The 16,017-nt window shown below is 40.1% G+C and overlaps 1 protein-coding gene across 5 annotated transcripts in view; it reads left to right on the top strand.

Annotated features, from left to right (window-relative positions):
• LOC122554520 (putative oxidoreductase ZK1290.5) overlaps positions 1-14,772 on the top strand; it is a 111,442-nt gene extending 96,670 nt beyond the window's left edge. Inside the window, exons 7-9 of one of the 5 annotated variants that reach the window (XR_015758175.1) lie at positions 796-892; positions 6,898-7,096; positions 14,333-14,432. Coding sequence is in view for 4 of the 5 variants with exons in the window: in XM_043699664.2 (XP_043555599.1) it covers positions 14,333-14,446 (114 nt within the window). In the remaining variant the exon portion in view is untranslated. Of the gene's footprint in view, positions 1-795; positions 893-6,897; positions 7,097-14,020 lie in introns of all 5 variants that reach the window. The other 4 variants (XM_043699665.2, XM_043699666.2, XM_043699664.2 and 1 more) reach the window with 4 other exon arrangements.
• The last annotated feature ends 1,245 nt before the right edge of the window (positions 14,773-16,017 follow it).

Below are 16,017 nucleotides of genomic sequence, written 5' to 3'. Positions count from 1 at the left end.
ATAAGTAGAATTTCAAATATATTAATTGAAGGGTAGAACAGATTTGCACTGAGTATCTTCTTCCTGTATCTATCGAATTACTGGCACAAAGTATTCATACCAACAAATAACAGACTCCCTGTCGAAGAGTTTTAACGTGTTGAACAATTGAATAGTTGTCATAGAATATTAGTGTAATTTAGCAACAGGATTTCAGCTTCAAAGTATTCACAACAGTAAATCAGAATCCTAGACAAGGTGTTAGTACCAAAGACATCAAGATTCAGGTATCATAAAAGCTATGTCACTGCACAGCCAAAGGATGATTTTCTGTTTGTCTATTTATGTGTCACCAATCAAGGCCTAGTTCCTCATTTCAAGGAAGCACATGACATGCTACTAGCATCCGTTCTTCAGTCAGTCACTCATAGGCATGGGGGAGCTGGCTAGCATGAGCCAGCAATTCTCTGTGAGGAATTGATGTTAGAATCTCCCTCATCTGATAGCTGGCTCATGAGATCAAGAGCTTGTGTTAGGAATGGTAAACATAAATCCACATGCTGCTCCCAAGAGTTCCAACAGAACGCATTTCTAAATTGTATTAAAGTTTATCAATTGATGGCAACAAAACAATTCTGAAGCAGTGTTTTTTCTAAACCACCTCAGTACATTCACTAATGATCTTATCTTACAATTGTTAAAATTAACTAAAGAATAATGCTATGATAAGAAAAAAGCTATTGTTGCACATTGGTTTCCTATTTACTTACTAATTTTAAGGAATACTGAAAGTCTATTAACTTCACTACCTCATAGGTATTCCAGTTTTCTCTTACGGAGGATGATTTTGCTGTTCTAAATGGAATGCATGAGGGCCTGCATGTTTCCTAGGATCCTTCAAATATCAAATGATGTATGTCAAAATTTTACTTACATATACTAATTGATAAACAAACTGAATGTGCGAGGTATACTCATTCTTGAGATATGCATTAGTTTGTTTCCAAAGGTTGTTGATCTTGTGAAAATGCATTGAGTAACTTTCTACAACTACCACATCAGAAACTAACACGACAGAAACTTCAATGCAAATATTGGGAACATAACAAATTGAGTCATTGCAAATGAGGACTTCTGACTCATTGTGTTATAGTGACATACTTAAGTGGGTCTAAGGCAGTTTGGAGAGAGTAAATGTTTAAGCTGGTGAATAGTGTGTCAGTCAAGAGAGCTGCTGTGATGTGCATGGTGGCAAACTTCTTGAGTATTATTGGAGCAATACTTGCCCAAAACAAATGTGGTATATTCCATTATTCTCTTCAATATGTATTTTGTAGGTTCTTTGTGTTTATAGTTTTGGAGAATCAGGTGAACTTTGATGCGTTGATCAATTCTTGCAGCCACAATATTAATATAGCAGGTCTAGTTCAGTTTCTAGTCAATGGTAACCTTGAGAATGTTGATAATAGGGGAGTCAGGTATTGTAATGCCACTGAATGTCAAGAGGCACTTGTGAGATTCTCTCTTCTAGGAGATGATCATCACCTAGTATTTTTGTGGCACAAATGTTACTTCACCACATCAGTTCAAACCTGAATGTCACCCAGGCCCTGCTACACTTTTTCAGTATCTCACAAATTACAAAGGGTACGAATGAATACTGTACAATCATCAGAGAACATTCCCATTTCTGATCTTATATTGGAAGGAGTGTCATTCATTCGAACATAGGAATTAGGCATGGAAGTAGACAATTCAACCCTTCAGCCCACTTCACCATTCAACATGATCATGGTGGATCCTATCCTGGTCACAAGTCCGCTTTCCTGCCTGCTCCCCACAGCCCTTTATCCTGCTTTTCATCAGAAATATATCTATTTCAAGGTTTCATGAAGTCACTGAAGATGGTTGAGTGTAGAACATCATTCTGAGGAACACCTGCAGCGGCCATGGTACGAACAACAACCACAACTATCATCCTTCATATTAACTGTAACGCCACCTAATGGAGGTTCTTTTTGACTTCAAGTTTGGTAGGGGTCCTTGATGCTGCACTCTTCACTCACTAATCACTCTCACTTGACCTCTAGAATTCAGCTCTTCTTTGTTTGGATCAAGGCTGTAATGAGGTCAGGAGATGAATGGGCCATGTGCAACCCAAAATGAATATTACTGAATGGATTATTAAAGAAACACTGCTTAATAACACTGTCAACAATACTTCACTTCACTGATGATTGATGACTGATGGGCTGGTTATTCGCCATATTAGATTTGTCCTGCTCTTTGTGGATAGGAAATATCTGGGAAATCTTCCACAAAATCAAGGAGATGTCAGTGCTGTGACTGTACTGAAACAGCTTAGCTAGGGTCATGCTTAGTTCCAGAGTACAAGTCTTCATTACTAAGACCAGAATGAGATAGAGGCCCACAATCTTTGCAAAATCCAGTGTCTTCAGCCATTTCTTGATATAACATGGAGTGAATCAAATTGAGTCAAGACTAACATCTGTAAAACTGGGGAACATAGAACATTGAACGTTACAGTGCAGTACAGGCTCTTCAGCCCTTGATGGTGCGCCAACCTGTGAAATTAATATGATGTCCATGTAACCTACACCGTTCCATTATTATCCATTTGTAGGTCCAACGCCCATTTAAATGCCCTTAAAATCTACTACTGCTGCAGGCAGGCCATTCCACACTCCTGCTACTCTGTAAGTGAAGAAACTACCCCTAAATCTATCACTCCTCAATTTAAAGCTATGTCCCCTTGTGTTAGCCTTCACCATCCGAGGACTTCAGGAAGAACTGAGATGGGTGATCTATTTGGAACTTCTGACTAAAAATGTTTGCAGATACATTGTTTTGTTTATTGTTGGAATCAGTGAGGAAAGTGATGTTTGTTCATTCATTCGGGTTACGGGCCTCTGGGGATATTTCGCACTCCTTGCTGCAAATGCTCTGTGTTTGGCACAAATCTTGAGACTGCATAGTACAGACATTAAAGTAACATGCCACCTGACATACAGCGAGATGCATGCACCTTTGACTGAGGCCTGTTGTATAGCACAGCCACCTCTGTGCTTGGTTATATGACTGAGCCAATTGTCAGTGCAAGTTATGGGAGAGGAGAGCAAGGCAAGCCCACATGCCAACTCCTTATATAGTCCCATACCAACTTCTGCCAACCCATTTTCTGCACACTCTGCATTTTGTCTTTATACCCTGCATGATAACTCATCCAGTATTCTTCAATGGTAGAGTTCAGGACCAATGCTAGATAAAATAAAATACAGAACTCATCATTTTAAAAGAGCATATCCTTACTGATAAAAGCTCGTACAATACAACTAATTCCCCTCAATTTCTTAATCCTAAACAGAAACATTTTATTCTTGGCATGACATCAAAGACAGCTAACCCCTTTAAACTGTCTTAGAGCTGTCAATCAAACTGTGAGTCAAAAGGCCTTTCACAGTGGTAATGACAGGTTGTGGAAGCTGACAAGCAGTAACCCTACGACATTGAGGGTTATGTCAGCAAACAGCCATTGAAATTGCAAGCATCAATTCTTCTCCCCAATCAGAGGTACAACAGGCTGTTTATCCTTCAAAATTAGAAGAGCATAGAATTTAAATAACTTGATAGTTTTGACAGTTCCATACTCATCCAATTTATGCATATTCATATCAATTCTTAAAATCCTAAGTTGTACACTCATGCAAACGTACTTTGCTTCAGACAAAATGGGGTCTGTTTGAACTCAGCAGAAAGTTTGAAATCCCTGCATGAATCACACCCTGTGACCCATCTCATAGAAACAAGATCTGTCAGAGTTAGGAGCTAGGGTCCAAACATCAACCTGGTTAATGTTGGAATCTCCACAACTGTGGAAATACAGGCCTACATTTAGTTGATAGTACACAGCCACAGTAAAATTCAGGGGAATGATATAACATATTGAAGTATTAACAATGTTGAGTATTGCCATATACAAGTTCAGTTTTTTGAGCTCATATTTGCTGCTGTGCAGATACTGATTTTACTCAAGGCACCTTCCCATAGGGAGAGTAAGAATGTAAAAAAGAAGCTTATTGATGGACTAATGCAATATTTTAAGTAGCCAGTTGAAGTTCAGTATTGCCCTGGGCAAGTCCCTCTTTTGCCTTTATAGCAGCAAGAAGTGTTTACTCCAGTGAGAACTATGCAGGAGAAATCAGCGTAACTAGGGTTTTTCACATATGCCTTATTTCTCAGAATAATTGTTGTTCTTTTCTGACTTCCTGAAACTTCTTAAATATCTAATGTGTAATTTACAAATTCATTCCTATCAGTCCTTATTATTTTTCTTCAGTTTCCCTCTAATCTTTAAAAAATTAATTTGCTTCTGTGATTAATCATTTAACCGAATAGCAGGTGGTAGAAAAAGATTGCAGCTGAGTGAGACTGAAAGCACAGTAATATCTTTCAAACTGTCAATGATCTACACTAGAAACACCCTGAAATCTCTGAGGATACTACAGCTTTTCTATAACTTTTTTTTCTACTTTTGAATATTGACGAAGAAAATAAAGATGAATAGCTCCTCTGCACCTTTTTAAGTGAACTTTTCTACAAAGGTGAACTTCACTTTTAAACTACTGCTGTTTTCATGTAAATTGTATGTCTTATTCATGCATCTTTAAAGGATATTTCCTTACTTAATGATCTGTGTTTAATAACTTCGCAATTCTATGCAAACTGAAGCTAGCATATTATGCTGTTTAATATACATTTTGTTAGAATAACAATGAAGCAATATGCCTATAAACCACACGCCTAAAGATTTAACTGACTTTCAATAGTGTCTTGTCTCAATTCATTCTTTATTCTATCATGCAGTACAAAATGTGCAATTACTCAGATCTCAACTGATATCCTGCATCATGACGAAGATAACAGTGAAAGATGCCACACCCAGAGTTTAACAAAGGCAAATTTAAAGTTCACACACCTACAAGTCTCGTCAAAACAATTGAGACAACTTCCTGCCCAGAATTTAGAACTACCATAAAGCAAGGAGAAGAAAATATATTGCTTCCAGTGTAATGGCTTCCATTAGTGCAGGGCAAAAGAGAAGATTCATGGTTATAGCAATGCATTGCCAGTACCATTGCTCATTGCTGTATATTAAAGCTTTAGGGTGTAAATCCATTATGCATTAAGTGAATGTTTGGTCTCTTCAGCTAAACCCTCCCAGAAGATGTGTCCATAAACTGGGCCTAATTTCACATCAAGATCCCACGGAGTTCCACAGCACCCATAGACAGATTCAGACCAGCTGCAGTGATAGCCTGAAACCAGATTATGTCACTGCCTTTTTGCTTGTGATGGTTTATGTTATTGAGGGAGAAAAAAGTGTGGAAAGGAACAGCATTTTAAAATTTTTTAAGGAAGTGATAGCAACTTGCTTTGAAAAAAGGTGTAATTCCGAGTATAGGGATTATTTTCACGTTGGCTGCAAAGTAAATAACAGTGAATCATAAGACTTAAGGACCCTTAGGTTTAAATTTGTATGTTTTTAATCAAGGTATGTTACAAGGAAATAGCACATTCTATTTGCATCAGATCCACAGACGGAGTTTCAGGGTGGAATCAGAGTTTAAGTCTGAAGCAGTCTGTTACTATGGTAATGTTGTGTCTTGAAAATTGATAATATATCATTGAACCACACAGCTGCTGCTCCCTGCAACTGTATCTTTAAATAGTTTGATGAAGGTTGTGCTGTATAAAGGTTCGCCCACTTTGTGTCGCTGTGTTGGTTTGATTTCTCTGTCATTCCTGTGTCTCTGTGCTGATACTTTTTGCCCCTCATTATACCATTTATTTTTGTGAGTTGTTCATTTATCTCTTCATATCGATCCTTGTCATTATGCAAAACATTGTTTGCTACCATTTGATGTCTCTTCATGTGAGCATCATTATGCCTTCTGTGTTTGTGGTTGTTAACCCTGTGACATATTTCATAATTCCTAACATTTGTCTAACAATAAATTAATCATTTAGAGAGTAGACCATTGCATGTTTCATATGAACATAAGAAATAAGATTAGACCATAGGGCCCTTCAAGGATGCCCTTCCATTGAGTAAAATCAGGGCTGAATGTTTTTCACCAACTCGTCTTACACCTATATCCCTTGATCAACATTAACAAAAACATACCAGTCTCTGTCATGAACGAATCCATCAATAGAGCATCCTCATCCATCATGGATGGAGAATTCCAAAGGCTTACAAACCCCTAAATGAAGGATTTCCCCTGGTCTCACTGCTAAATGGCCAGCTTCAGACTAATACTCCTACTTCTCGTATCTCTAAGTGACAGAGGTGGTGTTGGTGGGTGGCGTTCAATCCCTCAGCATCTTTCCTGTTAATTCTGCTGTAAACTTCAATAAGATCACCTCATTCTTTTACACCCAAAAGAATATAAGTCTAGTACACTTAACTTCTCCTCACAGGGCAGCTCTCTTATTCCAGAAAGCAGAAATTTCTGGAAAAACACAGCAGTATCTGGAGAGAGAAATCAGAGTTAATGTTTCAGGTTCAGTGACCCTTCTTCAGAACTGATGGTATTTATGCAAGAGATAGGGAGAGGGGGAGGAGTAAATGATAAGTGGAGATAGAGTCCAAAGAGAGAGAAAAAAAACCTTAGTACAAAGGAGTGAATAAAGGTCAGCCTGGCAGAATGAATAGCTGCTAAAAAGGACTACGATGTGGCTGTGTTTGGAAGTAGCCCATATGATGACAGGGCCTGGTGTGTGGGGATTGGGGTAAGGACATGGGAGAAGGTGCCTCATGCCTAAAATTGTTGAACTCATATTGAATCCAAAAGGCTGTGGAGTTCCCAATTGGAAAATGAAATGTTTTTCTTCCAGCTTATGCTGAGCTTTGCTGGAGCACTGTAGCAAGCCTGAGACAAAGACGTTGTCCAGGGAACACGGTGATGTGTTGAAGTAGCAGGCAACTGGAAGCTCAAGGTCTATTTTGTCGATAGAACATAGGTATTCTGTAAAGCAGTCACCCAGTCTGCAGTTCGCCTCCCCAATGCAGAGGAGACCACATTGTGAGCAACAAGTAAGTAGACTAAATTGTCACTTGCTACTGGAAGTGCAGGTGGAGTGCTATTTCACCTGGAAAGTGTGTTTGGGCCCTTGGGTACTGAGAAGGGAGGAAGTAAATGGACAGGTGTTATACCCTCTGTGTTTGCAGGGGAAGGTGCCGCAAGGCTGTGGTGGGTGTTGGGAGTGATAGAGGTGTGGACCAAGGTTTTAGATTAGATTAGATTACAGTGTGGAAACAGGCCCTTCGGCCCAACAAGTCCACACCGACCCGCCGAAGCGAAACCCACCCATACCCCTACATTTACCCCTTACCTAACACTACGGGCAATTTAGTATGGCCAATTCACCTGACCCTGCACATCTTTGGACTGTGGGAGGAAACCGGAGCACCCGGAGGAAACCCACGCAGACACTGGGAGAACGTGCAAACTCCACACAGTCAGTCGCCTGAGGCGGGAATTGAACCCGGGTCTCTGGCGCTGTGAGGCAGCAGTGCTAACCACTGTGCCACCGTGCCGCCCACGGTGGCACAGGTGTCCTGGAGGAAACAATCCCTGTGAAAGGCTGACAAGGGAGAAGTCTGGAATACATGTCTGGAATTTGCAAATAAGGTGGCTAATGATCCTATGGATGTGGATGCTGGTGGGATGGTAGATGAGGACAAGGGAGACCCTATCGCTGTTGTGGGAGAGATAGAGAGGGAATAAAGGCTGAAGTGGGAGAGATGGGTCAGACCCAGCTGGAGGCTGTGTCAAAAATGGTGCTGGGGAATCCTCACTTGAGGAAGAAGGTGGACATTTTGAAGGCCCTCTTGTTGAAGTTGGCATCATCAGAACAGATGTGACAGAGAGGAAGAAATGTAATAGTCTTTACAGGAAGCAGGGTGTGAGGATGTATAGTCAGGGTAACTGTGGGAGTTGGTGGGTTTCTAGTGGATATTGCTGGCCAACTTATCCCAGAAATGGAAACAGAAATGTTAAGGAAGGGAAGGGAGGAGTCAGAGAAAGACTAAGTGAGGGTGAGAGCAGGGTGGAAATTGAAAGCAAAATTTATGAAACTTTTCCAATTCTGGATAAGAGAGGGAAGCAGCACTGACGATGTCATCAATGTAAAGGAGAAAGAGTTGTGAGTTGGAGCCGGAGTAGGACTGAAACAAAGAATGTTCCACATACCCCATAAAGAGACAGGCATAACTTGAGCCCATGACCACCCCCCAGGCCTGAAGAAAATGAGGAGTTAAAAGAAGTTGTTCGGGGTAAGGACAAACTCGGGTGGCGGTGGATGGGGTCAGTTCAAGCCTTCTTTTCAGAAAGAAACAGAAGGCCCTGAGACCATCCTGATGTAGCATGGGTGTGTAAAGGGATTATATGTCCCTGATAAAGAGGAGGTGGCTAGAGCCTGTAAACTGCTTTTCGCCATTTATATAAATGATTTGGATGTGAACATAGGAGGTATAGTGAGTAAGTTTGTAGATGACACCAAAATTGGAGGTGTAGTGGACAGCGAAGAAGAGAACAACAGGATCTTGATCAGATGGGCCAATTGCTGGGGTGTGGCAGATGGAGTTTAATTTAGGTAAATATGAGGTACTGCATTTTGGAAAGGCAAATCAGGGCAGGACTTATACACTGAATGATAAGATACTGGGGAGTGTTGCTGAACAAAGATACTTTGGAATGCAGGTTCAAAACTCCTTGAAATTAGAGGCGCAGGTCGGTAGGATAATGAAGAAGGCACTTTCCTTTATTGGTCAAAGCATTGAGTACAGGAGTTGGGAGGTTATGTTGTGGCTGTACAAGACATTAGTAGGCCACCTTTTGAATATTGTGTGCAGTTCTGGTCTCTTCTATTGTTGTGAAACTTGAATGGGTTCAGAGAGGATTTACAAGGATGTTGCCAGGGTTGGAGGGTTTGAGCTATAGGGAGAGGTTGAATAGGCTGTGCCTGTTTTCCCTGGAGCGTCGGAGGCTGAGGGGCAACCTTACAGAGGTTTATAAAATCATGAGGGGCATGGATAGGGTAAATAGACAAATGTACTGGAGAAAGAGTCTGGGACACCCGCACCAATCAACCACATCGCCCTGTGGCCCAACATTTCAACTCCCCCTCCCACTCTGCCGAGGACATGGAGGTCCTGGGCCTCCTTCACCACCGCTCCCTCACCACCAGACGCCTGAAGGAAGAACGCCTCATCTTCCGCCTCGGAACACTTCAACCCCAGGGCATCAATGTGGACTTCAACAGTTTCCTCATTTCCCCTTCCCCCACCTCACCCCAGTTCCAAACTTCCAGGTCAGCACTGTTCCCATGACTTGTCCTACCTGCCTATCACCTTCATCCCCTCCCCCACTCACCTATTGTACTCTATGCTACTTTCTTCCCACCCCCCACCCTCCTCTCACTCATCTCTCCACCCTTCAGGCTCTCTGCCTGTATTCCTGATGAAGGGCTTTTGCCCGAAACGTCGATTTTACTGCTCCTTGGATGCTGCCTGAACTGCTGTGCTTTTCTAGCACCACTCTAATCTAGACTCTGGTTTCCAGCATTGTTTTTACCTAAATAGACAAGGTCTTTTCCCTGGGGTGGGGGAGTCCAGAACTAGAGGGCGTAGATTTAGGGTGAGAGAGGGAAACATTTAAAAGGGACTTAAGAGGCGGCTTTTTTGCACAGAGGGTGGTGCCTGTATGGAATGTGCTACCAGAGAAAGTGGTGGAGGCTGGTACAATTACAACATTTAAAAGGCATTTGAATATGGTACTTTAATAGGAAGGGTTTAGAGGGATATGAGCCTTTTTCGTAACAGTTTCTACCCTACTGTTGTTAGAATACTGAATTGACTCACAAACTCTTAATATTCGCCTGTACTTGTGTTCTTGTTTTTGGTGCTGTTTACCTATTATTTACTATCTATGCTACTTAACTGTGTGATCTGCCTGTATTGTTCACAAGACAAAGCTTTTCACTGTGCCTCGGTACACATGACAATAAATTCAATTCAATTCAATGTGCTGGCAAATAGGGCTACATTAGTTTAGGATATCTGTTTGTCATGGATGAGTTGGACCAAAGGGTCTGTTTCTGTGTTGCACATCTCTATGACTCTATGACTAACTCGAAATTCGGAAGTTGGCGTAAAGAGTCAGTGGAATTGTGGATGTAAGTGGGAAGGGACTAGACAAGGGAAGAAAATAATTGCGTGAGATAGGAAGAGATGAGTTCCATGGAGCAGGAACAGGCAGATACAATGTGTCTGACCAGCAGTCCTGTTTGTGGATTTTGGGAAGGAGGTAGACGTGTGGGGTTTACGGGACTATCTGTTTGGAGGCAGTGGAGGGGAGATTATCAGATGAAACGAGGTTGGTGACCGTAGTGGACACAATGGCATGATGTTCCACAGTGGGGTCATGATCCAAGGGGAGATATCGGAGAGCTGGCCCTCAGCCTCTGCAATGTAGAGATTAGTATGCCAGACAACAGCAGCACCACCCTTATCAGCAGGCTTAGTTTCAAAGTCAGGAATGGATCTGAGAGCATGGAATGCAGTCAGTTCAGAAAGAGATAGGTTGGAAGGGGTGAGGAAGGCAGAGAAATTGAGGCAACCAATGTCACATTGATAGTTCTTGATGAACAGGTCCAGTGGAGATAAAAGGCCATGAGGGACAGGTCCAGGGAGGGAGAGTGTTAGAGGCAGGTGAAGGGATCTTTGGGATGGGGAGAGGACTCTTATGCAAAGAAATGGGCACGGAGGCAAAGGCCACAGAAAAAGAGTTCAATGTCATGGTGTACCTGAAATTCATTAAGGGAGGGACAGAGGGATAAAAACTGAGAGACCTTTGCTGAATATGGAATACTGAGTCCCAGAAAGCAGTCTACTGAACCTTGCTTGCACACTTCTCAGTCAAGTTTATCCTTCCTTAGGCCAAAATTACACTCTCTAAATGTGGTCTCACTAAAGCCTTATATGGTTGCAAAATGTATGCAAAGAAAGAACTTCCATTTGCAGAGTATATACCATTACCTGAATCAATCCAAAAACAGATCACATCCAATCAAGTACTTTTGAAGTATAGTTGCTGTTGTGGGGGAGTACAGTTACAAATCTGCACACAGCAGGACAGCACAAGTAGCAACAAGGTAAATGACCAGAAATTATATTTGTGGTAATGTCAGTTGAGGGATATATGTTGACCAGAAGACTAGGAAAACTCCCTTGTATCTATGACTTTCAAATAACCAAAGAAAGAAGGACGAAAGAGTATAAATTTAAATTAAAGTTAGTGAATAGTAAGCTTAAAATGGATAGTATCAAGAATTTTATTTTCTCAAGAACAATCCTGATTTGGAATAATTCATCTTTACCCATATCTAAACAATCAAATAAACATTATATTTGCAAAGCAGCATTTTTGTCATCCCTGATTACCCTGAAAATATGTAAATTACTTACACAAATCTGTATCTCCTATGAAAACAATGTTGTAGGGATAGTTATTATGTACATATGAATATTGTATATTTGATAGATATAAAATCACTCAAACACAGTTAAGCGCTAAGATCGAAGCATTAGTAGGAAGAGGTTGTCTAGACAACGGAGTGTTCTTGCATCTTGCACTGTGTGTTTAAAATTGAAAATTTTCACCAAAAATCTCAACCTGAAATATTAACCCACCTTTTCTTATTTCGGAAACGCATACTTGACATGCTACCACATAAATTTAAGTCTCAGACATAGCTTAGTCTCTCAAGAGATAAAATCAACTGATTCTGAAGACAATGTACTGATTGCTCTTATCCTAACTTAGAGAATTGCCAAAACGCATCTAACACCAGTAACTTTTCAAGTACTTAAATTAAACAAGAATCAGTTTACAATAATTTATCTATCAGTACTCTTCATTTTGAAGAATACCTGTGCCCACACCTCCCTCCTCACCTCCAAAGAAGGCCCCAAAGGATCATTCTAAATCCAGCAGAGATTTACTTGCATATCCTCGCACCTCATTTACAGCATTCATTGCTCTTGATGTAGTCTCCACTATATCGGAAAGACCAAGTGCAAACTCATGGAACATCTCTGGTCCATATGCACTAACCAACCCTCCCTCCACCTTCCTGTGGCCATCCATTTCAATTCCCACTCTCCCCCCCCCCCCTCCCCTCCCCTCCCCTCCCCATGACATGTCCATTCTGGGCCTCTTCCACTGCCTAAACAAGGCCACCCACAAACTGGAGGAGGAACATCTCACCTTCCACCTTGGAAGCCTACAACCACATGACCTCAACACTGAATTCACCAGTTTCCAAATCTCCCCTGCCTCCACCTCATCCCAGATCCAACACTCTGACACAGCTCCACCCTCTTGACCTGACCTACCTGTCCATCTTCCTTCCCAGCTATCCACTCCACACTTCCCACTGACCTATCACTATCGCCTCCTACCTTTCCCCCAGTGCCCCCCACCATTTATTTCTTAGCCCCCTTCCCCACCCAGTTCTGATGAAGGGATAAGCCCAAAACGTCAATTCTTTTGCACCTCAGATGCTGCCTCATCTGATGTACTTTTTCCAGAGCCACACTTTATCGACTCTGACTTCTCCAGCATCTGCAGTCCTCACTCTCTCCTACTCTTCATTTTACAAACAGATTAAAGCAGGAACTTTTCAACTCTCTAACATAACTGATCTATTGAAAATTGGAGGAACAACACCTCTTCTTCCACCTACAGCCTGGAGGACTTAACATTGAGTTCTCCAATTTCAAATAACCTCCCTTCTCATCCCCTGACTTCCTTTCCAGCTCCTCCTCCTCCTCCTTTCCATTCATCTTATCAACCCTACCTTCCATCTACCAACCAGATTAATTCCTCCCATTGACCAAATAGATCATACCCTCTATCTGTGTTTACCTATCCCTACCTCACCTCCCCACCCATAACTTTCTCTATCTGCAGCTCCCCTTACACCCAGCCCCAGTCCTGAAGAAAAGTTGATTTCTCCACCTCCTGATTGCCTGGCTTGCTGTGTTCTTCCAGCCTCCTGCTTGTCTACCTTGGCTTCCAGTATCTGCAGTTTTTTTTGTGTCTCTACCTATTGAAAACCTTTGACATGCTAAATGTATAATGTAATCAGAATAATTTGAACCAAAGGGTTTCACTATCAGTCAATCTTTCAAAGTGTGTGTAGAATCTGTTGCAAACAAGCAGCTATCATCCATTTTTAAGTTGTAATATTTACTTTGAAGATTTGATTGCAGTGGGGGAGATTTTGTAAAACTGCAGTGAATAAATTATGAAGCAAAATAGCAGGATCCTTTACAAAACAGTCTACTTGTTAAATTCATGACTGCCTGCAAAGTTTATTAACTAGAGGTTTTTGGTCTCAATATGTGCATACCAAATGACAATGCTCCTGCAGATCTTCAATGCAAATTACCCTTATTATGTTTATTGATCCCATTTAGCCTAAGAAAGTTGACAAGTGAGATCACCTGAAAGAGATACTGCAGTTAAGCAACATATATAGATGATTGCTCAAAAGCCTATGCATTATAAACAATACATTTAAAACAATACATTTTAAACAATAAATAAAAAATTGTATAAATTCAATAACTAACCACTTGGTTCTAAACTTTCAGGTTAAACTTGTAACTTCCTCTCATTTGTCCTACAGTTCCAAGTTGTCACCCAAGTGACCAGTCTTAATGGGTAAATCTAGGCCAAGACAGAAGGGCTAAATGGAGTTGCAACTTGGGTGTACTGCCTGAGTATCAGACACCATCAGTACATTTACTAGTAGTTTATTTGACTGTGCTATTTCTATTATTTCAGCTAATACAATTTTAGATATACCTGTTATAATTTCATTCCTCTAACTTAGGCTAAACTGTGCCAGATCAGATTGTTGATAAATAATATCCTATGTGACTTCATAGATTTGCCTGAACTTTATTCATCAATAACGTCTAAGGAACCAAGGTTTCCTCATGCACACAAAATTTAAAGCCATGTCACACTGAAAAAATAGTGATGGATTGAAGAGCCACTACAGGATTATTGCAACCATTTCTACCACTCTTCATGGAATGGCTTTTATAAAGAGCCATCTGGAGGAAAACGTATTCGGAGCCTAACATGGAGAAATTAGTCACCAAAAAGTATAGAGTCTAAAGCCATTCTGTAAAGCTAAAGAACAGTGACTGTATTTTTGTGATACTCTGGGAATATGCCTATGCTTTGCTTTACAGGTCTTTGATTTTTCACTCAACAAAGAAGACTTGATATTTATGAACTCACTGAAGAATACTAAAAAGCTGATTACACTGAACTATCCTTTATGGAAGGAACAGAAACCTCAATGAGAAGCAACTATTGTCAAAAAGGATCTTTCTCAGTAAAGTGAACATGTCCAATGAAAACTCAGAAACAGTTTTACATCTACAATGAGTTGTATAAGCAAACTGACATTTATTGAGGATTTTATTTGTTTCAATTAAATGCTCCACTTGATCAGTTATATATTTACCAGGAAAAGAGCACTCCACGAAAGTTTCATAAGATTCACATTTGTGCCCTCTTCCAAATATCAAGTGATTTCTACATTTAAACTTGAAGTTTGCATTAATCCATATCTTTTGCTTAACTAATTAGCATTGAGAATTAAAGATTATTTAATTCAGACACTCAGTGCAGTATACTGTCCACATCATTTCGTCTTAATTTCATCTACTTGATGCAAGTAATAACCCATGCTGAAATGTACTTGTGCAAATAGAGAACGGTTACTACATTTACCCCAATATATGGAGTGGCAGTTGAGAAATTAAAAGTGAGGAAAAAGACACATGATCATTTTAAACTTATGGTTAACCTGAGGCTCTGAGACAGCAAAGTCAGATTCACAGGAATAATCTTCTGTGCACCATCCTTTTTATTTTGTATTCAGAAAATCATCTTATGCTGTTTCCCCTAGTTTTACTGCCTTTTTGAATGCATAACAGCTGAATTATGCAACAGGACATAGAATGTTTAAATGTACCAAAATCAACCTTGTTACTTCTTTGTATTTTTTTCATAGAATTTCTGGAACTTGGCTCTGAGAGTAACTCCCTGATAATCATTTTTGTAACCAAGCACATCATGTCAAAAATTAGAAAGCCTGTAACTATATCCTGGAATAAGTACTTGAATTGTAAATTATATTAAATTAAAATGTTTATACATACTTAAATTTTAGAATACTTGCATCTGTTATCAAATCAGTTATACTAAATATGTGGTGAATACCTGAGTATGTTGTCAAAGCCATTGAGTGATTCAATAGACACCTTTTCAAAGTTACAAATTTATTGGGGAATAGAATGGGGTAGAAGTTTGCTTACATTTTGATGCCTTTGCTGGCTATTGAAAATCATTAAATATCTTAACAAGTGCATTCACACCATTAAGTACATTATAAAATAAATGGGAAAGAAAAGAGGTTCCAATTTTAAAAACCTGATTACCATTTTAGATTTGAATTTTAGAAATTTGACAGTTTAAAACATGACGATCCAGTTGATTCTAGATTCAGATGATACTAAAATGCAAAACTAAAGCAGAGTTCCAAATGTATCCTGAAATGCCAGATAGTTTCAATATCTGGCTCTATGTTATTTTAATAAACTACATGAGATTCTATATTTCTTTGTTAGTTCTCCCTTTGATGACAGGATCAACACACAGATTACATAAGCATTGGTCACATAATCTTTATGCTAAAATTCCACTTTCAGTTATGGCAAACATTTACCCACAAAAATATGAGAAGTCAAATAATGCTAATCAACAAAGCTGGTTAACCAAATTACTGGCTCATGACACTGAAATTGGTGTCCTTATCATTGGATGCATAAATAGTGCTTCCTACATTTTCTTTGCAAAGTACTAATCA

Source organism: Chiloscyllium plagiosum, unplaced genomic scaffold (genome assembly GCF_037043375.1).
Source record: "Chiloscyllium plagiosum isolate Xiang-an unplaced genomic scaffold, Cpla_swu_hap1 HiC_scaffold_9, whole genome shotgun sequence".
In the NCBI taxonomy this organism is placed as follows: Eukaryota; Metazoa; Chordata; class Chondrichthyes; order Orectolobiformes; family Hemiscylliidae; genus Chiloscyllium; species Chiloscyllium plagiosum.
The sequence above is the reverse complement of the archived record's forward strand: the minus strand, read 5'-3'. Positions and strand labels throughout refer to the sequence as shown.